Source organism: Lepus europaeus, chromosome 3 (genome assembly GCF_033115175.1).
Source record: "Lepus europaeus isolate LE1 chromosome 3, mLepTim1.pri, whole genome shotgun sequence".
NCBI lineage: Eukaryota > Metazoa > Chordata > Mammalia > Lagomorpha > Leporidae > Lepus > Lepus europaeus.
Window position 1 is genome coordinate 17,299,550 of NC_084829.1, and position 23,944 is coordinate 17,323,493.

At 46.5% G+C, this 23,944-nt stretch overlaps 2 protein-coding genes across 2 annotated transcripts in view; both read right to left on the reverse strand.

Annotated features, from left to right (window-relative positions):
• Nucleotides 1-12,588: 12,588 nt before the first annotated feature.
• Nucleotides 12,589-14,980, reverse strand: LOC133756429 (gap junction alpha-4 protein-like). The gene is given in 3 exon segments (XM_062187122.1): nucleotides 12,589-12,709; nucleotides 14,423-14,827; nucleotides 14,829-14,980. Coding segments are annotated over 3 exon segments (678 nt in total).
• Nucleotides 14,981-19,011: 4,031 nt separating this feature from the next.
• Nucleotides 19,012-23,944, reverse strand: part of SCGN (secretagogin, EF-hand calcium binding protein) — a 54,393-nt gene continuing 49,460 nt past the window's right edge. The window contains exon 11 of the mRNA XM_062187358.1: nucleotides 19,012-19,265. Within this exon, the coding sequence (XP_062043342.1) occupies nucleotides 19,137-19,265 (129 nt within the window). The 3' untranslated portion in view covers nucleotides 19,012-19,136. The remainder of the gene's footprint in view (nucleotides 19,266-23,944) is intronic.

Consider the following 23,944-nt stretch of genomic DNA (forward strand, 5'->3'; position numbering starts at 1 on the left):
GTCAGAAGATTTGCCTGGCACACTTGTTCAGATAAGGATTCTAGGCTTCATCAAGTCCTACCAGAGCTTTCAAAGGTGGTGGGCTGTCTATGAAAAGTGCCTCTGGTGGTCTTAACGACCAGGAAAGTTTGGGACGCATGTGAGATCAGAGAGCAGCCTGGGGAAAGGCACCGCCAGTCCTGCACATTCCATACAGAAGACTTTGGGAGAAGCCCTTATCACATTTTTCCTTGAACATTTCTGCAAGTCTCCTCCTCCAAGCTGGCGCTTGGGTTTCCCAGCCTCCATGCTGACTCCCGTGCCACTCAGACTGGCATCCTCGTGCTCTCCGTTCAGATATTCTCTGGGATCCTGACAGAATGCCACTTTTTTACCTGTTTATAAAATATTTAATGCTCTTTGCTAAGTGTCTGAGAAGACAAGCATAAAACTTAGAGGAAAAATAAAAGCAACAAAATCCAAAGTATACTCACTAGGCTTAGTCAGCTTTATGCTGCTATAATAGAAAACTGATGAACTATAATGGATAATTTATGACATGCATAAATCTATTTCCTCGGAGCTCTGGAGGCTGAGAACTGACCTTTAGCTGTATCATCCCATGGTGGAAGGAGAAAGAGCAAAAGAGGTGGCGAGAAGGGGACTTGTTCTACAAGGAATTCACTCCTACAATTAAGAATGCACACCTGTGAAAATGGCATTAATCCATTTCACAGACTTCTTAAAGGTCCCGCCTCCCAACACCTCTACACTGAGAACCAAACTTCCAACACATGAAGTTTGGGAATCACAATCAAACCACAGCACACACTGTTGACATTCTGTTGGAGATGTTCCTATACATTTATGTAAATGATATATTGAAATTGGGATCGTCCTATCTATAAATTTTGTATCTGCTTTTTTACTTTGTATTGTATTATATTGTAAGTATCTGCCTGTTTCATTACAAAGTTACAAAAAAAATGACATTATACTGATTACATGACCTTTACCATCATTTATTTAGCTATTTCCTTACTATTAAGGCAATTTTTTTTCTTGGAGGGAGTAGAGAGGGTTCGTGTTTGTAAATAGTCGAATAATAAACTTTTCAGAAAGTGTTGAGACAAAATGGATTGTCTTAGGCTAATCAAGTACCAAAATGAGAAGAAGCCTGGAGGAAAGGCAAAGTGAACTAGCCAGGTACCCTGTTCTGGAAAAAAAAAAAAAAAAAAGCCAGAAAACCGATGAATGAATGAGAGTTTGCACTTCATCTAATTCCTGCTTTTAAAGAGCCAAATTTGACCAATGAACTGCCACCTACAGTCAGCCAATCAAACTGAGACATTTATACTAGCTTATTTGCATAAGCCAATAAAACCTGAACAAGTCTGAATCTCCTTCATTTGCTAAGAATGCCAGAGTGAGAATCTGGATGGGATTTTTTTTTTTTTAATTTCTTTCAGGGGGGCAAGATGGCAGGATAGGAAGGGAGCACATTGATAGTTCAGCAAGACACACAGGTTAATAAAAGTAGAGATACTGCAGGGTCAAGGAAGAGTAGGGGAAGAAACAGCAGCGGAAACTGTTCCAGAACTACTGATTCACAGTAGACCTGCATGGAGAGCGTGGGAGCCCAAGTTTGGGACACCAGCGGCAGACTCAACACACCAGCGCTGGAACGCGAGGTGAGCCAAACCTCAATAGCCCGAGACACTAGCGGGCAAGCGGAAAGAGGAGACTAGAGGGAATGAGGCTTGAAACTCCGTGGGGAAAAGTTCACCAGGCTAACTAGAAGAGAGAGAGAGGAAAAAAAAAAAGTGACCGATACGGACACGAGTTTCTCTCTCTCCGCTCACCCCTCAAAGGTGAGCAAGACAAAGAGCAGGCGCCATTTTGGACATACGGCATAAGCAGGGCGACCTCAGGTCTGCACCGGCCCTGCGCCTAGAAGAAAAACCTGATTCTGGGGGGAGGGGTGAAATAACAGGAGATTAGGATCTAACTTGGCAATCCAGTGGGAGACTGCAGGAGAATTGGAGCCCACACCGAGGGCAGCAGAGATTCCCTGTGTGGTCCTTGGGAAAGAGCTTCCGATCTCTGGCTCCTGTGGGTATATCATTCGCTTGCTAACTACCTCCAATTACGTTCAGCTGTGCAGAATTACTTCCCTTTTGAATCAAAAAAAAAAAAGAAAGAAAGAAAGAAAGAAAGAAAGAAAGAAAGAAAGAAAGAAAGAAAGAAAGAAAGAAAGAAAGAAAAGAAAGAGAGATTTACCACGCCTAACCTGGGAGTGTCATCTTTGACACACCCTCAACCCTGAGGAACCAAACACAGCTCTCAGTCCACACTCATCTCAAGCCTCTAAGGCTCCACCGAAAGCAGACAGTCCACTTAATATAGAGCCATAGTGTAACAAGAAAAAACACCACAGTGAAGAAACCAAATATCTCCAACATGCCATACAACAAACGCAAAAACCGAGGTAACAAGAACAAGGAAGACACTATGACGCCCCCAAATGAAAAAGACACCCCAATTCAAGATTATGAAGATGATGAGATAGAAGAAATCCAAGAAGCAGATCTCAAAAAATTGATAAGAACATTAAGAAGTTCTCAAAAACAAATTCTTGAACTACAGAAATTCTTAATGGGCAAGATAGAAAATCTCTCTCGTGAAAATGAAATATTAAGGAGGAATCAATATGAAATGAAACAACTAGTAGAACATGAAACTGTGATAGTGACAAAAAACCACAATGAAATGAAGAACTCAATAGATCAAATGACAAACACATTAGAGAGCCTTAAAAACAGAATGGGCAAAGCAGAAGAGAGAATATCAGACTTAGAAGACAGAGAACAGGAAAGGAAACAGGCAAACCAAAGAAAAGAAGAAGAAATTGGAAATCTAAAAATATTGTCGGGAATCTACAGGATACTATTAAAAAACCTAATATTCGGGTTCTATGAGTTCCTGAAGGCATGGAGAGGAACAAAGGATTAGAAGGCATTTTCAGTGAGATACTAGCAGAAAATTTCCCAGGTTTGGAGAAGGACAGAGGCATCTTAGTACAGGAAGCTTATAGAACCCCTAATAAACATGACCAAAAGAGATCCTCACCACGACACATCGTAATCAAACTCACCACAGTGAAACATAAAGAAAAGATTCTAAAAGGTGCAAGAGAGAAACGTCAGATTACTCTCAGAGGATCTCCAATTAGACTCACAGCAGACTTCTCATCAGAAACCCTACAAGCTAGAAGGGAATGGCGAGACATAGCCCAGGTACTAAGAGAGAAAAACTGCCAGCCCAGAATATTATATCCTGCAAAGCTCTCATTTGTGAATGAAGGTGAAATTAAGACTTTTCATAGCAAACAGAAACTGAAAGAATTTGTTGCCACTCATCCTGCCCTGCAAAAGATGCTTAAAGATGTGTTACACACAGAAACACAGAAACATGGTCACCAATATGAAAGAAGGTAAAGGAAGGAAACCTCACAGCAAAAGATCACAGGAAGCTCAATTTCTCTTTGACATAGAATTAAACTCTGATGCTCTGTTAAAGCAATGTGTTAAAGTAATCTAAAAACAAAAAGCAAGTCAAATCAATTGGCAATCTACAAAAAGAGTTAAAGATTTTAAAAGCTATTATTAAAATTGCTATATTGGTCTATTATGCTATGTTATATGTGTGTACATATTGTATGTCCACATAGGAAATTTTATTAAGAGTTTTATTTTAAATGGCTTATAGATAAGATTGTCCATAAATTTAAGCTGCTAAAATCAATCAAAGATACATTTTAATTTGTGTGACCTGAATCTGTGTATCATATGTTTTAAACTTGTTGGTAGAAAGAAACTAAAAACATTTTAGATGGTTGTGCTTAAGTTTACTGGGTAAACAAACTGCACCATGTTAGATATTTAAGAGGTGTTTTCAAATACATGATTCTTAAAATTTATAGAAGGCATTGGACCTTCTGGTAAATGTTTTCTTAAGTTGTTATCTAATGGTTGAAACGGTTTGCTAAGTATTCATGTAATATTGCTATTGTCAGCAAGTGATCTAGGACTTGCTCCCTCATTTCTCTATTCTAAGCCCAACTTGTTCTTTCATTTCTCTATTCTCTTCAAGGTAGGAAACTAATTCTATTATGAAGGAATTTGTAGGACGCACAATTTAATCTTTAGACCTTATAAAAGAGATGGCTAACATTTTTCTGTAATAGCATAGCCAAAATAAGAACTTAAATAATAATCTCATAGCTAGATTCACTTCGTCATCAGCGAAGTATACAGTAAGTAGAAAAAACCTCCCTTTCAGACCAAAGGGAAAGAAAGTTTTTAAGTGAGAATATAATTTTCCTCATGGGCATTGTCTACCTTAGAAAAACTACTACAGAACATGCCTGTGACTATAGACTTGTAGTTCAGGCCACCGAAGATTAGAGATGGGACACGGGCACTCCCTTGACTTGCATCCTCTGGTCTGCTTTAACACAAACCAGGAGGAAAAGAAAGCTCGGCATCAGAAGCAATGGGTGGCAGGCCTATTAATGGCTGATCTGTACAGTGATCTGCCCTCAAGGAGACCCAACAGGCCAGTCCACTGCAGTGGCTTTCAATGTGGTAAGCCTGGGCTTCAGCAGAAGTCAGCTTGTGAAGAGCCCTGGCAGCTCTGCCAAGAGTTGGATCACTGGAAATGGACCTGCCCTGGAGTCGAAGGATGCCCAGGTCAGAGCCACAGATCTTATTGGCTCTAAGCTGAAAAGCCCTTCACTCAGCCCAACTTCCAAAGTGACCACTGCAGCTGAGGGTATGGTCAGGTAGGGTCAGCAACATTGCAGGCAGAACTGTAAATTTCTTGTTAGAGATGCCACCTGCCTTGACCTGGCCAGCTCTCCTCCCAGCCCAGCCAAGTAATGAAAGTCAACAGAGTGCCTTCCCCTAGGAGGTTCACACCTCCCTTAGGATATACCCCATGTGAAGAGATAGATAGGTCTGGGCCTCTTAACTTACAAGGCCTAAAGCCCACCAGATTATTATCAAGCCCCTTCTATCAGGTTCTATTTGCCTCTCAATCAGAAAACTTAATTGTAGCTTAGACAGCACCTTTCTTAGCACATCTAATAATGACTCTGGCCGTTGTTCTAGACCCTGTCTAGCGCACTTGGGCCTCATTCCTTTGTAATCATAACCTCTACTCTACCACCAATGGCTCTACTCCCAACCTGTGTGTACTGATGGTCCTCTTCCCCACTTAATGCTGTATAATTGTTCAAACCTGGTAAATGCCACTCTTAGGATCATTGGTTACTATCCTCACTCTTTTATGACCTTGTCTAAATATGATCAGAGTCGGCAAACTTGGAAGGCTTCCATAGCCTTGGCAACTCATGACAAGAGCCTAGGGTGGTTACTGGCGCCATAAACTAGAGTGTCAATTTGTTGGGTCAACAACAAGAGCCACTGTGCACTTGCTCCTCATGTGGGATCTCTGTCCTTAATGTGCTGTACATTTTGATTTAATGCTATAACTAGTACTCAAACAGTATGTTTCACTTTGTGTTTCTATGTGGGTGCAAACTGTTGAAATCTTTATACTAAATTGATCTTCTGTATATAAAGAGAATTGAAAATGAATCTTGATGCAAATGGAAGGGGAGAAGTAGTGGGAGAGGGGAGGGTTGCGGGTGGGAGGGAAATTATGGGAGGGGGAAGCCATTGTAATCCATAAGCTGTACACTGGAAATTTATATTCATTAAATAAAAGTTAAAAAAAAATGTCAAAAAAAAATTTCTTTCAGGGCCCAGCATTGTGGCATAGCCAGTTAAGCTACTGGCTGGAATGCCTGACATCGCATATAGGCACTGTTAGAGACTTGGCAAGTCTATTTGGGATCCAACTTACTGATAATGAGCATGGGAAAGCAGAGCAACATGGCCCAAGGGCTTGGGTCCTTCCACCCATGTGGGAGACCCAGAAGACCCTGGCACAGTCCCAGCCATTGCAGCCATTTGGGCAGTGAACCAGCAGATGGAAGATTCTCGAGCTCTCGCTCACTCACTGTCTCTCCCTGTCACTCCCTGTTACTCTGCCTTTCAAATAAATAAAAATAAATCTTTAAAAAAAATTTATTTCAAAGGCAGAGTGAACCCCTCCACCTCCTCTCCCCACTTCAGCAATATGGACTAGAAGCCAATCTTGTTTCCTCTGTGCCCCTGTCCAGCTCATTCTGAAACAAATTCAGCCGTGTAAAACATGATCTTTCATCTATAAATATTTCACCACGTATGTCAAAAAAAAAACAATGTAGTTTTCTTTCTAAAGTGCCAAACTTGCTGCAACTCTACAGGGATCTCTCTGTACACTAGCTAACCAGGTTTGTTCCGTATTATTAGTAGCCTACAAGGCTCTGCGTTTTATATAGCTTTGAAATTTATCATTCTTTTTGTGCATGTTAATGAGAGTTAGTATTAGGAAATCAAATATTCTCTTGTGCCCTGCTGAGTGTCTTAATTAGACTCAAACTTTCCACTCAATTCTTGTCCTTGGGGTAAAGTTGCTTTCCTGATGATGTCTAGGTAAATTCTAGAAAACACCAATGAAACATCAACACTGGCTTCATTTTTCAGGTTCTGACTTGTTATTGGAAAACATGGCTCTAGGTCATGCCCAGTCCCTGCAGAGCCTCTGGTCTTCACCCCGGCTGATGTCTTTCTGTGGCCTCATACCTTTTTCTACAGCAACCTCCTTCTCCCACTGTCAGAACACAACCCAAGCAAATCCAAGAGGTATTTACTTTTCGCCATTGACAAGGCCAAGTGACTGACAGGTGATCCATGGCTTTCTAGGATGTGTAATGGGGGTTTTGATCAAGCTCTTTGTTTTTTTTCTACTTCACCCGCTCTAGCTCGCCTCCAAACTTCATGAAAGACAAAGCCACAAAAGATTGGACCAGATGCCTGAGGACAGCGAGTCGGGCTGAGGTGAGGGGAGGTTGAGGCCAGGAGACCCTGGGTAGAAGGAGCCTCTTCCTCTACGAGAGGGGACTCCTGGGCTGGACAGAGTGTTTCTCCTCCTCCTGGCTTCCCAGGCCTCCTGAGCCCACCTTCCCAGACATCCACCTGTCTCTCCACCTTCCCCTCTACCTGTGGAGCCACTTGAGCACAACAAACGGGGCTGCAGAAGAACCACCAGGCAGCCTGGTTTGAAAAGATGGCCTAGGCAGGGCATTTCCCTTTCTATAAACCCCACCCCCACCCCTGGCCTTCTACCTGGAACTCCCTGCTTTTTGGACCACTAAAGGATCAGACCCAGCTACCTGTGATGGTCCACACACAGTGATGGGAAACTGTCCCTTGTGAAGAAGCTCAAGGCTCAGGCTAAGTCAACTGCCTTTGAGTGTGCCCCCCGGGGAAAGCATGGCGGGTCCACACCACTCATCCGGAGAGACAGCAGCTCAGTGAGGACCCCGCCAGCCGCTCCTCTTCAATGAGCTGATCAGAAGGGCAGAGGGGCCACTGGGCCTTGCGCTTGCTGCATCTAAGTGGCTAGAGAGCTGGTCGTGGTCACTGGGAGACAGAACAGCTTCCCACCCAGAGAGAAAGAGCCTCAGGCCCCTCACCGAGAGCTGGGATTACAAGTGAGTGCCCAAAGCCCTTACACAGCACGGAAGCCAGACTGAGTTCCAGTCATGGCTACTGTACTCACCAGCCCTTGGACTGTCATTGTTACTAAACGCCTTTGGTTCTTTGGCTTCTCAGCTGTACAGACAGTCCCCGAAGTCCAAGGGTTCAGCACCTGCTGATTCAACCGATGTCAGAAAATACTGGAGAAACAGTTGTGTCTATCCTGAATGTATAGACTTTTTCCTTGTCATTATTTTCCTAAACACTACAGTCTACCAACTATTTACATAGCATTCTCCAGGCATTGCCTAGTGTGTCAGGAGAGCCAACTGCCATGGGTCGAGAACCACTTACCTCACCTACCATACCCATTCCAACATTATCAGTAGAGCACGGTTGCCCTTGATAGCAGGCAGGTTGTGTGCTTTGCCTTCCAGGACAGAGTGTAGTCTACCTAGGGTCAGGTAATACATTTAAGTCATGGTATCTCTTTTGTCTCCTTGAAGTTGGACTATTTCCTCAGCTTTTCTTTTTATAAATCTATTTATTTACTTGAAAAGCAGAGAGAGAGAGAGAGAGGTCTTCCATCTGCTGGTTTACTCCCCAAATGGCCACAAAGGCCAGGGCTGTGCCAGGCTGAAGCCAGGAGCCAGGAGCTTCGTTTGTATCTCCATGTGGGTGCTGGGGCCCAAGCAATTGGGCCATCTTCCACTGCTTTCCTAGGCACATTGGCAGGGAGCTGGATTGGAAGTGAATCAGCCAGGACTCAAACTGGCATCCATATGGGATGCTGGCCTTGCAGGAGGTGGCTTAACCCATAAAGCCATAATGACGACCCCAGCTTTTGTGTTTTTAATGTCTTTTTTCACCCAGGGGAGGAGCCATTAGTCATGTGTGTGTGTTGTCTCCTCTCCTTTCTGCTTCCACTCATATACCAATGTAGGAAGCATAATAAGACATCAGAAAAACATGTTGACAGATAAAATCCAACATACACTTCCCCTGAGCACAGTACTGGGTAGTCCCACGCCGTAACCCTTCCAAGAACTCTGTGAGTAGTTACGCCTAGCCCAGCTCCATTTTACAGGTCAGGAAACTGAGAAGGATTCTGCCACGGGCGTGCCTGGGGGTTCAATTTTCTGCCCCCAAAATTCGTATGCTGCAGTCCTAACTCTCAGAATCTAAGAATATAATCTCATTTGGAAATGGGGTTGTTGCATTTGTAATTTATAAAAGCAACGTCCCCCTGCAGTAGGTTGGGCCTATCAGCTAGTAGGACTTGTCCTTATTTAAAAAAAGGTGGGGAGGAGCATGGACCGAGACAAAACACAGAGAAAAGCCAGGTGAAGATGCAGGCAGAGGCCATGGTGATGTTCCTACAGCCAAGAAATGCCAGAGATGGCCAGCAAACCACCTGAAGCTTGAAGAGAGACATGGACCAGCTTCCAGCTCACAGGAACCAACCCTGCTGATACCTTCATCTCAGACTGCCAGTCCCACGTCCTGTAAAACTCAGAATTTCTGTGGTTTAAGCTACAGTTGTGACAGTAAGATGTAGAAGGCCTAGGAAGCTACAGGCTCCCTGTGAGTTCATAGAAAAGCCTGGATTTGAGTCCGGCCCTTCTGACTCAATCCAACACTTCTCGGCAAACCAGTGGTCTCACTTCCTGGGGGACTGACAACTTCCGCCTGCATAGTCAAGGACTGCTTCCTGGAGGAGCTGGACTTTGCAACGAAGAGTGTTGGGGCCAGTGTTGTGGTGCAGTGAGTTAAACCACCACCTACAATTCCAGCATTTCCTATGAGTGGAGGTTCAAATCCTGGCTGCTCCCCTTCCAATCCAGCTCCCCATAAAGAGCATGGGAAGGCAGCAGAGGATAGCCCAAGGGCTTGGGCCCTGCGCCACCCATCGGGGAGACTGGGATGGAGTTCCAGGCTGGCTCCTAGCTTCAGCCTGGTTGGCCACTGCAGCCATTTGGGGAGTGAACAGGCAAAACATTTGGAGATGACGTTTCCTTGTCCTAAAAAAGGAAGATGTCCAGAAAATGTTTGAGGGACTGGCAAAAGCGACCAATCTGGGTTGACTGAACCCCTGCACTAACCAAGCCAAGACCACAGACAGGGCTGGCTGGTCTGATTACCATAGATGTCTCAACAGTGACAATAGGCTCAGGAAGTGCTTCTGGACACACAGATGGAAGATGAGTCAGCCAGCTAGGAAGCTTCCTTCCGTTATCTTCCTGAGCATCTACATCTGGTAAAGGTCATCTGCACCCGCTGAGCAGGGGAGCCTGGCCTGCCAGCCCCTGGTGACAGGGTGCTGCATCTAATTACAGGCTGCTCTGTGTGACTGCACAAGCACCGCCTTGTCTACCGGTGACTCAGTCCACAGTTGCACAGCTGCTGTAATCCGGCCACGACAGCTGCGGCCGGCTGCCAGGTCACCTCCCTGAACAGCGGTGTCCTTAGCGATATTACCGCTTCCCTGGGGACTGCTCTGACTGTGCGTGCAGGCGTCAGCGCTGACTCAGAAAGGCCCAGATCCACAAAAATGATACAAAGACTGTGCACCAGGCCAGAGTTTCCTCCCATACCCTCCTTCCCTCCCTCTCCTCCTACCTTGTTTACAATAACGTTGGCACTTGAGTTTTCTACCACCTGCACTGGAATAACTAGGAGAGTAACATTTAGGCTGAATGTCTAGAAGGATGTGGACATTCTATTCTGGTAGATGAAAGGGGGCTGTGTGCATCCACTGGTCACAGATTCTTCACGACGCCTGGGATAAGGGAGCACCCATGCGACTCCAGGAGGGCTTCACCTCAAGGGGAGGCTGTCTCCCTGTTCTCCTGCCTTGAAGCTACCTCACAGGGCGGGCACTAGCAGGAAGCTGGAGTCCGGAGCAGAGCTTGATGGGGTGCAGGTGTCCCAAGCAGCATCCTCATGTTTATGCCAAATGCCTACTGCTCAAGACCGGATTCTTTTTTCTCATTTGTATAGGGTTCTTTAATCCCTATTCGTGCTATGTCTGATCTGATATTATCTTAACATTGGATGCATTTGTGTGGTCCACATGACCTACGTTTGCTATAATACTGTCTACAGCTATGCACACAAATCCCTGGATGCATTGTAGTTCATAAGAGCCCATTTCAGCATTGAAATGTCTTTGGGGCAACAGTCATTAGCAAGTGTTGCAAACAATGATATCCACCACTAAAGTACAAAATGAAAACATTTGCTTACTCTCCCATTGCAGCAGGTATTTCTGTGGTGTTGAGGCTGTGGCTCTGCTTACAAGCCATTGTTTTCCTTAATAATGATATCTTATTGTTTTGAAAACAACTGAGAGAGAAAAGGAGATCAAAACTGTTTCCATATTCTCAAGTACCATCTTTCTTCCTTCAGTTGTTTTCTGCCTCTGAAAGTGAAGGGAACTGCAAAATTATATTCTAATGATGCCTTACCAGGAATTAAAACTGTAAAGGGTCTTTCCAGACATACCCTGCCTTATTCATGTTCTTGAGGATGATTTGATTAAATGAGAATATTTTCCCAACTTTTTTCCTTGTGAGTAACAGAACATTAGAAACACTTCATGAGATTGAGATCATCTCATATCACAGGTCAGCTGAGATGAGCCAATGGCCAGACAGGCCCAGCTCTCTGAAGCAGCCGAACCAGACCGCAGTGACCTGGCACGCCCCTAGCTGATCTGGACATGGGAGCAGTCAATGCTGAGTATTACGCTGCTGAAGCTGGGCATTGTCTGATACACAGCAAATACTATTTGATACCGCCATCATCCCAAAGAGGGTGACCTTAGAGTAAAGACAGCTGTGTGCAGTTCACTCAGGGGACCAATTAGCAGGAGGGAAAAATCTGTCTTGGGGGCTGACATTGCAGTGCAGCAGGTTAAGCCACCACCTGCAATGCTGGCTTCCCACATGAGAGCCAGTTCCAGTCCCAGCTGCTCTACTTCTGATCCAGCTCCCTGCTAATGCTCCTGGGAATGCAGCAGGAGACGATCCAAGTGCATGGTCCCCTGTACCCACATGGGAGACCCAGAGGAAGCTCCTGGCTCCTGGCTTTGACCTGGCCCAGTTCCGGCTGTTGCAGCCATTTGGGGAGTGAACCAGCAGATGGAAGACATCTCTCTCTCTCTCTCTCTCTCTCTCTCTCTCTCTCTCTCTCTCTCTCTTTTTCTCTCTCTCTCTAATAAAAAAAATTGGCCAGCGTGGTTTATAATAGGACTCTCCGATGTGGCCTGCCAACTGAGAGTTGACCACATTTCTATACCCAATTGTAGCAGATGGAAGTGTTGTGCTTTCTTCCATAGGTCCCATCTCTCTTCCCTTTCCTGAGAGATGAAACACACTACAGACACCAGAGGAGGCCCTCAGCCCTTTGTGCTGCTTGATGTTGGGGATCTAAGGTATCCTGAGATCCTTTGACTGCCCTGTGTTTCAGAAAGTGTATGCATTCCATTGAGAGAAAGCAAAGTTCTCCAAAGAGCAACACACACACACATGCACACGCACACGCACACACAATACATACTCACCAAAAGTGATCCATCAGTCATCAGTTCTGCAGCACGGATCGTACTCAGAGCTGGAAGGAACCTTAGAAATCAGTCTGGCTTCCCATTTTACAAAGAAGAAATATAATCCCAGGAGAGTCAACCACATTGTCCAAGATAAAAATGGGTTAAGCTAGAATTCACATTCAGGACCCCAAACTCCCAGGTCAATGCCTCTTCTGCCACACTGCTGTGTTTGTCAGGAGGCAGAGGCCTGCCCCTTTTAGAAGAACCTGTGTACATCAGATGGTGAACGGACTTAAATTCTCCTTCCCCATCTTTCTCTCTTCCTAACCCCCCACATAGCCATCCCATTCTCTTCCTCTGTTTTCAAACTCACCCTGACTCATCCCCAGCTCCAGCCACACTACTACTGCGTTATTCCTTCTTCTTCTCCTGGATCTGTCCATCTCCCAGTGACTCAGTGATGTCCACCATAGACCAGTTGGCTTTCTTGGCTTCTCTACCCAACACCCAATACCCCCATTCTGCATAAAAGCTAAAATTCTCAATGGGCGAGTACGGGAAAAGATGTAAGTCCACTGGGATTTGGTATCTGTGATACTGGTGATATGCTTACCACCCAGGAGCTGATGGTATCCTGTGTTTATGAAAGACACTATATTTCCTGAGTGAGCAATGCATGTGTGAACAAAGCCTATTTGCCTCAAAGGCCACAGGTGGCATAAAAGAACAGAGGCTGTCAGTTTGCGATGCCAGACATCACAGCAGAGTGGCCAGTGTCAGGGAGAACACCTTATAGTCTAGCAAAACATGTCTGCAAAGAGCTGGCTTTGATCTTGTTGATCTGAAATAATGATGTAAAATGAGGAGGGGTCCTATTTTCACCACAGTGAGGTGTTGCTGGTCCTGGGTAAGCTAAGCAGCAGACGGCAGGCAAGCTGTGGGTACAATGCCCATTTTTAGGGTGGGCATGAGAAGAAAGAGAAGACAGTCCCTTGACTGGAACCTGGAGTGCAGAGAATGGTGCTCATCAGTTCAAGCACCAACAAACGGACGAACACAGTTACTAAAGGACCGACGTGAGGCGCAGGCTGCAGCTCCCTGCAAATGATTTCTCTGGGACGTGATTCTCAGCGCCACACCAATGTCATCTTCATTTTCACAACAGAAAAGCAGTTGAGAAAATATTTCAAATCAAAGGGACCCCAGGAAAAACCAATGCAGCACTAATTCTCCTCGAAAAGGAAGATACTGGACAGATTCATTCATGGCCACATAGATGTGGAGGCTGGGGCAGGAATGCCAGGAAACACCCCAGCCTTCTGGAAGGTCAGCCTCTGCTCTCAAGTCTGTGGCATCTCCATCGCCAGTCTCCACTGTTGAACTTTTTCATCATAATTTAACAAAATGAAATACAGGCAGGACAGGTCTGATTTGAGTTTGGGGGCTTATTATTTAACCGAAAGGACGTCTCTAAATCCCAGAAATGCTCCTTCCAAAGGCCTGAGTGATCTGATCCTGCTTTGGGGACACTGCTGGTTCACCCTGGTATACCTCCTGCACCTTCCTGCCCGTGCACACAACGATCTTTAAACGTCGCTGAGCTGCATTGCACCTGTCATTCCATCACCTTTTCCTGCAGGAAGAGAAGTAGCTCCCTTCTCACTTCTACTGTCAGGACGGTATGAAGACTAACCAGCAAAAGAACTTCTGACCACAAAGGTGTTTTCTAAGATGATTATGTAATATATAGAAAACTGTGACATTTCTTTGATGAGTCCAGATTTTTAAAAATAATTAGGTGCCAGAAAGCTTAGATGTCAGAAATTTTGAACAAGAAACCACTAATGATCTAATATTATTTTTCTATTTGATTACATAATATAACATTAGGGTTAAAAGAGACATAGAGATCACTGAGTAAAACATTTCATGTTTTCTTTGGAAATATTATTTTTATCACTGCATAATATGCAAATATTTCATAGCACAGGTGTAGCATAACCTAACCTTGTCCTTATTGGGTGTTTTGGTTGTTTCTAGACTTCTATCTACTTTAGCTAATACCACAGTGAATATTCTCATAAATAATTTATTTACCAAATCATTAGCCACTTCCAAGATTTAAGTTTTTAACAGTCAATTTCTTTGCTCAATATTGTTCATGCACCCCCACACTTCTGTTTGGATTTATTTTTCATCTGCTTAAGTATAATATTTATCAGTTTTTTATATATATATATATTGCCACACGAACACGGGCGCCATGGTCCAGCCATAGAGGCGCCACTGGCCATAGAGGAAGCCCGCCTCCAGCACGCTCTTGCACAGCACGCTGGCCACGTAGGTGCCCATCAGCGCCCCGCGGATGCGCAGGCGGCCATCCTCCGCCACCGAGATCTTGGCCATCTGACGCTCCACGGCTGCCAGCGCCCGCTCCACCTGCGGGTCCTTGGCTGCCAGGGCCCGCAGCTCCCCCTCTTTCTGTCGCAGTCGCTCCTCGCGCAGAGACAGGCAAATGACGTGGCCCAGGTAGACGAGGGTGGGCGTGCTGACGAAGAGGAACTGCAGCACCCAGTAGCGGATGTGGGAGATGGGAAAGGCCTGGTCGTAGCAGACGCTGCTGCAGCCCGGCTGTGCCGTGTTGCACTCAGTCTGTCTGCTCGTCGCCCCACACCGACTCCCCGGTCAGGCCCAAGATGAGGATGCGGAAGGTGAACAGCACCGTTAGCCAGATCTTGCCCACCACCGTCGAGTGCTCCTGGACCTGGTCCAGCAGCTTCTCCAGGAAGCCCCAGTCACCCATGGCTCCCGGGCCACCGTCGCCCGCCTGCCAGGCCGGCCCAGATGCAGGTGGGGACGACGGCGGAGCGGTGCCCGCGGGAGCCCTTATCAGTTATTTCAATAAGAATATATAGGAGCATGAGAGTAAAGTCCTCTTAATATTCACCCATTTGCAATACTATTTTTCCCCAATTTTGAATGACAGCTCAGCAGTGTAACATATTTTAGGTTGACAGTTATTTTCCTTCTTTCCTTGGAAATTCTCCATTGTCCATTAGGCATCTGGTAATATTTATTTAGGCACCTGCTAATAGTTATTTTGCTAATAAGAACCTACTAACTGGGGGCCGGTGCTGTGGCATAGTGGGCTAGGCCTACACCTGCAGTGCCGGCATCCCACGTGGGCGCCGCTTTGTGCCCTGGTTGCTCCTCTTCCCATCCAGCTCTCTGCTGATGGCCCAGGTGCTTGAACCCCTGTACCTGCATGGGAGACTTCAGGGAGGCTCCTGGCTCCTGGCTTTGGATCAGCTCAGCTTCGGCCATTGTGGCCATTTGGGAAGTGAACCAGCAGATGGAAGACCTTTCTCTTTGTCTCTCCATCTCTCTCTGGCTCTGCCTCTCAGGTAAATAAATGAAAATCTGAAGCAAAAAAAAGCAAAGAAAAAACCTACTAACTGAGCTGGCGTTATGGCTCTGCAGGTTAAGCCACTGCTGGTGCCATCAGGATCTCATGTTGGAGCACCAGTTTGAGTCCATGCTATACTTCTGATCTATCTCCATGCCTGGGAAAGCAGAAGATGACCCAAGTGCTTAGTTCCCTGCTACCCATGTGGGGTACCAGAACAGAGCACAAGGCTCCTAGCTTCATTTGGAGAGTGAACCCGCAAACGGAAGATCTCTTTCTCTATGTCTTTCCATCACTCTGTCTTTTGAATAAAATAAACAAAAACAAGACAACCACCCTACTGACTGTAAATCCTCACACTGAGGAGCATGAGTGCCTGTGACTAAGAATTCAGTATGCTCTTGGCTGAAGCAATAACCTGAAAGGTTGACATCATGTAGCTCAAGAGCGTGTTGTCTTAAGTGGATGATGGCTCAGCCTTGAGTCTAGTTTTCATTTCTGGCACTTCAGAGAGAGTTCTATTTAGAAGCAGGTTAGTGGGACTATAAAATGTCATTGGTAAGTAGAAAATAATTTGGTAATTCCTCAAAAAAACACACAATGACTATATGAACCAGCAGTTTCACTCCTAGGTAAGTACACAAAAGAAATGAGAACAGAGATTCAGATACCCACATGCCAGTGTTCACTGCAGCATTATTCTTCATAATCAAAGGGTGGAGCTAAATCAAATGTCCATCAACAAATGCATGGATAAATGGAGTGTGGGCTATCCACAATGGAATTTAGTTCAGCCACAAACAGGAATGAAGTCCTGCTATTGGCTACACCACAGATGAACCATGAAAACGGTACGTTAAGGGAAGGAAGCAAGGCACAGAAAGACGAACCTTGTATGGTTCAACTTACATGCACTATCTAGAACAGGCAAATTCATAGAGACGGAAAGCAGATGGAGCTTCGCAGGGGCGCGGGAGAGGAGAATCCGGAGATGCTGTTGAATGACAGGTGTTAGACACAGAGTGGTGATGGTTGCACAGCTTGTGAATGGAATGAGTGACACTGAATTATACACCACCCTGGTGTAGAAGAGACCCTGGCCTGCTCATCGGCTGCTCTGGAAACTCCTGTGACGCATAGCTGTCACCTGAAGAACTCAGACTTAGAGACGTATCCTGCTTGGCTGCCCTGGAGGCTACCGGGAGAACAGAGCTGGAGGGAAGGGAGCCAAGCCTTCCTGAGAAGTACATGAAAGTGGACTGCCATTAACAGGGTCAGAAGCCCAGGCGGCTCCCCACCTCTGTGCAGCACCCTAATGGCCATGTTCCAGCCACCTCAGCGTTCTCATCTCTGAATTGAGTGTTGCAGTGGCACCTACCTCCTAGGGGTCTGGAGGATTGATTCCCCTGCGGTATAGAAAGCACCTACAAGTAAGGCACTTAAATCCCGGTTCTGAATATTAATTATCTGTGTGTTGGAGATGCTACGACTTGCTAAGCCATTGGGACACCAATGGTTAACTCTGCACCTGGTAAAAATTTTGCACAAGCATATGTCAAGGGGGGCTGTTCAGTCATCCAGGCCCTCTCCCTGGCAGTGGGTGTGGGTCTCTGTGAGGACACATAGCCCTTTCCCAGGCAAGGGGCATAAAAGGACAACTGCCCACAACCCGGGGAGGCTAAAGCCTTCCTTCAGGCCTCCCCGCCTGCTGTCAGGGTGGGCTACAATCTTACTTTATTAATGCTGCTGTCCTTTCTACAGTGAACGTCTTTCCTATCTTAGCGAGTCAGCTTCTAGTCCTCTTCCGACCCATATCTGACACCTACCAGGAGGTACGGGAAGAGCCAAAGGGAGGAGAAGCAGGTGAGGACCAGGCTGGGCTGAAGGGGGAACCACCATGGAGGATGGAAATCTGGCGTTGGGAACAGTTTTGAATATGCTGTTGAACATGGCCATTCTCCTGGGTTATCTGCAACAATTCACGAAGACTGAAATTCCTGCGCCATCTGCTATCAGAAAGAATGTTTTGGAAAATGAAGGGCCAGCGTCACTGACCCCAGGTTCTTCAGGCCAGTGCGAACAGAAATTGACAAGAGGGCAACATATAAACCAGACATGGTTTATTGGGAGCTTATGCTGGAGCACCAGGTAGACAGCATGGTGGCCAGGGTTCCATAGACCAGCTCCTCCACAGGAGCTGAACAGGTGCTCTCATGGGCTGGGGAAGGCATGGTGGTTTCTCCTAGGCACGTGGCACTCTGGTTTGCACCCTGCTCGCTGTCATGCACAGGCACTGTGGGATTTTTTTTTTTTTTTCAGCATGCAACATGCACAGAGCAGCAGTATTGTTCACATATCAGTCACACTGGATTATTCTGGGCATGCATGCGGGTTGGGGAAGCCTCTAACAGGGGCTTTTGCTGTTAGATTTCCAGGTGCTCCCTGATAGATTGGTTTGGAGCTAGAGGTAGAATTAAGTTGGAAGAGGGACACTTTGCCCACCTAGTCCCCAGGGGTTTGGTTTTAGTGCGTCCCACTGCTGTGCTGTCTCACCAGGACATTAAGGGAGAGTGGCGCTGACCCCCTACCAGCCTTGCTGCCTGTGCCCCGGGGAGGAAGCACCCCTCTCAGGGGCCAGTGTTCCTTCCAGAAGTGCACGGAGCAGGCCTGCAGGGTGGGGCAGGAGCTCCTGGAGGCAGCCATGTCAGACATGCAGGGGCAAGGAAAAGGCGTTGGTGGCCCAGGCTCTCCAGATGACTCGGCTGGAAGAGGTGGGGGAGGAGCAGGAAGAGATGCTGGAGTTACTTGAGAAACACTTTCTCCAGTTTCCTTCCCTCTGAGCTCACACAGCAGCAAAGTCCATGGCCCAGTCCAGGATGAGCACTCCCGTCTTCCCCATCAAGTAAAAAGTGATTATGAGCAAGTCCTACTTCCACGCTGGGTCTCCAAGGAGCCGTCCCTGGGAAAGGCGGCCAGGAACCCAGAGCACCAGGGCTGTGGGCTCCAGTGGCCTTCATTCTCCTTCTCCGCCCCCTGCCCCCAGGTGGCTCAGTGGTCTGTGAGTCAGCCTTGCAGGGAGAGCACAGCACAGAGAACAACTCCCAGGACAGCTTTGTTTTCAACTGCAGCTTTTATTTGCACATTACAGATCTATTCACAGAAGGTACAGGGCTGACATAGGTGCCCCACACTATTCAGACACAGCAAAAGGCCCACCAGGAGATGCACCGATGGGTAGACTGGGCCGACCCCACCGCCCTGGTGGCCAGGAAGGAGAAGCAAGGCAGAGCAAACACAATGGCTGAGTCTTTGGGTGGGAGTGGGGGTGGGGGTGGGGGGAGGGACAGCACCAGGGCTGGGTGGGGGTGAGGGAGGGGGCTTTCAGAGAGCCAGGACTACACCAGTCACTGGGAGGAAACCCCTGGGAACCAACCCTTGCCCACAGAAAACCACACCAGCTATGAGGAAATGTGACTACTGTGCCCCCAGCAGTAAGCGCAGACGCAGCTGAAACAGAAACACCACAGGAGCAGAAGGCAAGGCCGTCCGGAGATTAGGGGTTGATTTTCAGCCCGAGACACAAAGCCAACTCGGATTTCTGGATTTTTCCATCCTTGTTCACATCACAATGACGCAAGAGAATCTCGCGGAACTTATCCAGGTCCACCCCGCTGATGCTGGGCTGAGGACGACAAAAGCAGAATTGTCAGTGCGCCAGCCACTGCCAGCCCCACCCAGGAGTACCCTCCCATGCTCCCCAGGCTTGGGGCAGGATGGCCTCCTACGGGCGCTTGGCAGAGGCCAGGCTACAGGAGAGCAAGAGGTGAGCCTGACTCCTCACCCACAAATGTGGCCAAGGGCTCAGTTTTGTACCCCAGCCTCACTTCTCAGCATGTCCCTTCAGGCGAAAAGCCTTCCCTCCCCGTGTTGTCATGTCATACCCTTGCATTTCTAACAGAAAAATTGCCCGAATAGCAACCATATGAAAGGTATTTTGCCTCCAAGCAGAGGATCGTGATCACAAAATCTGTCTTGCTGCTCTGATGAGAGGAGACACATTTTAATTTTTTTTTTTTTTTTGGACAGGCAGAGTGGATAGTGAGAGAGAGAGACAGAGAGAAAGGTCTTCCTTTTTGCCGTTGGTTCACCCTCCAATGGCCGCTACGGCCGGCGCATCACGCTGATCCGAAGCCAGGAGCCAGGTGCTTCTCCTGGTCTCCCATGCGGGTGCAGGGCCCAAGCACTTGGGCCATCCTCCACTGCCTTCCCGGGCCACAGCAGAGAGCTGGCCTGGAAGAGGGGCAACCAGGACAGAATCCGGCGCCCCAACCGGGACTAGAACCCGGTGTGCCAGCGCTGCAAGGCGGAGGATTAGCCTGTTAAGCCACGGCACCGGCTGAGGAGACACATTTTAGTATTTCCCTGTGGGAAGCATTTGTGCCTCTAGCTGTAAAAGAAATTGCACTGATAAGAGAGATCCAAGATGGTGGAACAGGGAGGGAGCTTAGTTCTCTAGTCCAGGGAAGATAGTTTTAAAAAAGAGGAGAGATTGCAGTCTCAGAAAGAGTTAGGGCGAAAAGAGCAGAGGAGGGGCCGGCGCCGTGGCTCACTTGGTTAATCCTCCACCTGCGGCACCGGCATCCCATATGGGCGCCAGGTTCTAGTCCCAGTTGTTCCTCTTCCAGTCCAGCTCTCTGCTGTGGCCCGGGAGGGCAGTGGAGGATGGCCCAAGTACTTGGGCCCCTGCACCCACATGGGAGACCAGGAGGAAGCACCTGCCTTCTGTCTTCAGATTGGCGCAGCACCGGCCATAGCAGTGATTTTGGGGGTGAACCAACAGAAGGAAGACCTTCGTCTCTGTCTCTCTCACTGTCTATAGCTCTGTCAAATAAATTTTTAAAGAAAGAGCAGAGGAGCCGGCGCCGCGGCTCACTAGGCTAATCCTCCGCCTTGCGGCGCCGGCACACCGGGTTCTAGTCCCGGTCGGGGCACCAACCCTGTCCTGGTTGCCCCTCTTCCAGGCCAGCTCTCTGCTGTGGCCAGGGAGTGCAGTGGAGGATGGCCCAAGTGCTTGGGCCCTGCACCCCATGGGAGACCAGGAGAAGCACCTGGCTCCTGCCATCAGATCAGCGCGGTGCGCCGGCCGCAGCGCGCCTACCGCGGCGGCCATTGGAGGGTGAACCAACGGCAAAAGGAAGACCTTTCTCTCTGTCTCTCTCTCACTGTCCACTCTGCCTATGAAAAAGAAAAAAAAATAAAAATAAAAAAAAAAAAAAGAAAGAGCAGAGGAAACTTCACACAAATTAGAGGGACACTATGGACCTACATGTGCAACTCAGGACCCTAGCAGCCCAGAGTATCAGCACCAGCTCTGGAGAATGAGGTGAGACCAGACTGCAGCAGGCCAAGCCACTGGTGATAAAGCTGTGGGAAGAGCCTGGCATGAGTCTGGCTTGGAGCCTGTGGGGGACAGTGTACCTGTCAACCTAGGCGGGGAGAAAGGGGGCTCATTTCTCTCTCCCTGACCACCCTGCACCAGCATCCTCTAACAAGGCAAGAATCAGTGGGCGCCATTTTGGACATGTGTAACCCCTGCACCAGCTCACGTCCGTATGCCCAGCAACCAGCCGCGTGGAGATGCCTTAGTCTGCCTGGGAGAACTGACAGGGGGCTGGGTGTTCATGACTGTGGGAGGCTTGTGTGCCAGGGCTGTGAAAATACTGTGGCTGTATGGGAGCATGTAGGGAGTGGCTGGGATTATAGACAGTCACCGTGGGCAGCTCCACACACTCAGAGCTCCCTGATTCCTTGGTGAAGGTCATTGCTGTGGGATCTGTGCTCACACCTGGAACTGCACAGATCCTTTGTGCGGTTCTTGTGGTAGCACAGATGAATACTGTATCCACTGGGGCCAGCACCCAGGCATTGGTCTCCTTGGAGGAGAAGAGGTGAGCATGAGACTACATCAATAGAGCAGAACAACCTTCCCCTCTGATTAGAGAAAGAGAGAGAGAGAGAGAGAGAGAGAGAGACAGAGAGACAGAGAGAGACAGAAAAACGGGGAGAGAGAGGAGAGGGGGAGAAAGGGAGAGGGGGGAGAAGGGGGAGGGAGAGAGGGAGAGGGAGAGAGAGAGAGATTGACTGATTGATTTACCATGCCCAACCTGGGTGTCACCTTGTGCAACACTCCCTTCACCCTGGAGCACTGAACAGAGCTCCATGGCCACACCTACCACATGCCTCTGGGTAGTCACTGAAAAAGCAGACTAAGCCACAGAGGCACAGTCCAAAGATAAAAACCATCACAGAAAAAACAAAACAAAAAAGAAACCAACAAGTATCTCCACAAATGCCTAGTAATAAATGCAGCAATTCAAGAAACAAGAATAAGGAAGACAACATGATGCTCCAAAAGAGCACAACACTTCAATACCAAAGTGTGAAGATGAAGAGACTGAAGAAATGCCAGAAACGGAATTCAAAACATTGATTGTAAGATTATTTAGAAGTAACCTACAGGCTAGGAGAGAATAGTGAGATATATTCTAATTCTTAAGAGGAAAAAAACCTGTCAACCCAGAATAGTATACCATGCAAAGTTCTCATTTATGAATGAAGGTGAAATAAAGACCTTCCATAACAAATAGAAATTGAAAGAATTTGTCACCACCAATCCAGCATTACAAAAGATGCTTAAGGATGTGCTACACACACAGAAAAACAAACATGGTCATCACTACGAAAAAAAGGTAAAGGAAGAAAATATCCCAGTAAAAATACAAAGGAAATCCAAAGTAAAAGATAGGAATATATACAGAAAAATGGCAGGGCAAAGTTGTTACTTATCAATAGTCATGTTGAATGTAAATGGCCTCAACTCTAGTTAAAGGATAGAGACTAGTTGAATGGATTAAAAAAACAAAACCCATCTACTCGTTGCCTACAAGAAACACATCTCACCACAAAGATGCACACAGACTGAAACTGAAAGGATGGAAAAAGATATTCCATGCTAATAGAAACCAAAAAAGAGCAAGTGTAGCCATCGTAATATCAGACAAAATAGACTTTAACACAAAAACTGTTAAAAGATACAAAGAAGGTCAGTATGCAATGATTAAGGGATTAATTCAACAGGAAGATGTGACTATTACAAACATATATGGACCTAATTACAGGGCACTTGATTATTTAAAAAATGTGTTAATGGATCTAAAGAGAGACACAGACTCAAATACAATAGTAATAGGGACTTCAATATCCCACTTCCAGCAATGGACAGATCAACCAGACAGAAAATCAGCAAGGAAATAACCGAGTTAATCTACACCATAGACCAAATGGACCTAACAGATCTATAGAACTTTCTGTCCTACAGTGACAGAACACACATTCTTCTCACCAGTAGATGGAATTTTCTCTAGGATTGACCACATACTTAGGCCATAAAACAAGTCTCAGCAAATTCAAAAATTTTAAATTATATCATGCAATTTCTCTGACCACATTGGAATGAAGTTGGAAATCAACAACTCAGGAATCTCTAGAACAGATACAAACACATGGAGACTGAACAACATGCTCCTGAATGAATAGTGGGTCATTGAAGAAATCAAAAGAGAAATCAAAAAATTTCTGGAAAAAAATGCAGATGACAATACAACATATCAAAACTTATGGGATACAGCAAAAGCAGTGTTAAGAGGAAAGTTTATAGCATTGATGCCTACATCAAGAAATTGGAAAGGCACCAAATAAATGAGGCATCAATGCATCTCAAGGACCAAGAAAAAAACAGCAAACCAAACCCAAAACTAGTAGGAGAAAAGAAATAATTGAAATTAGCGAAAACAATCAACAAAATTGGAACAACAACAACAACAACAAAAAAAACAATATAAAAGATCAGCAAAACAAAGAACTGGTTTTTTGAAAAAATAAACAAAATTGATACACCATTGGCCCAATTAACCAAAAAAAGGAAAGAGAAGATCCAAATTTATAAAATTAGAATTTAAAAAGGAAATGTAACAAGAGATACCAGAGAAATAAAGGAATCATCAGAAATTACTACAAGGAGCTGTATGCAAACAAACTGGGTAACCTAGAAGAAATGGATAGATTGTTGGACACATACAACCTACCTAAATTTAGGCATGAAGACATAGAAAACTTAAATAGACCCATAACCAAGATGAAAATTGAATCAGCAATAAAGACCACACCCCCCCTGCCCCCCACCCCAACAAAGAAAAGCCCAGGACAAAATGGCTTCATTGCTGAATTCTATCAGACGTTTAAAGAAGAACTAACTCCACTTCTTCTCAAGTTATGCAAAACAACTGAAAGGGGCAGGGGGAT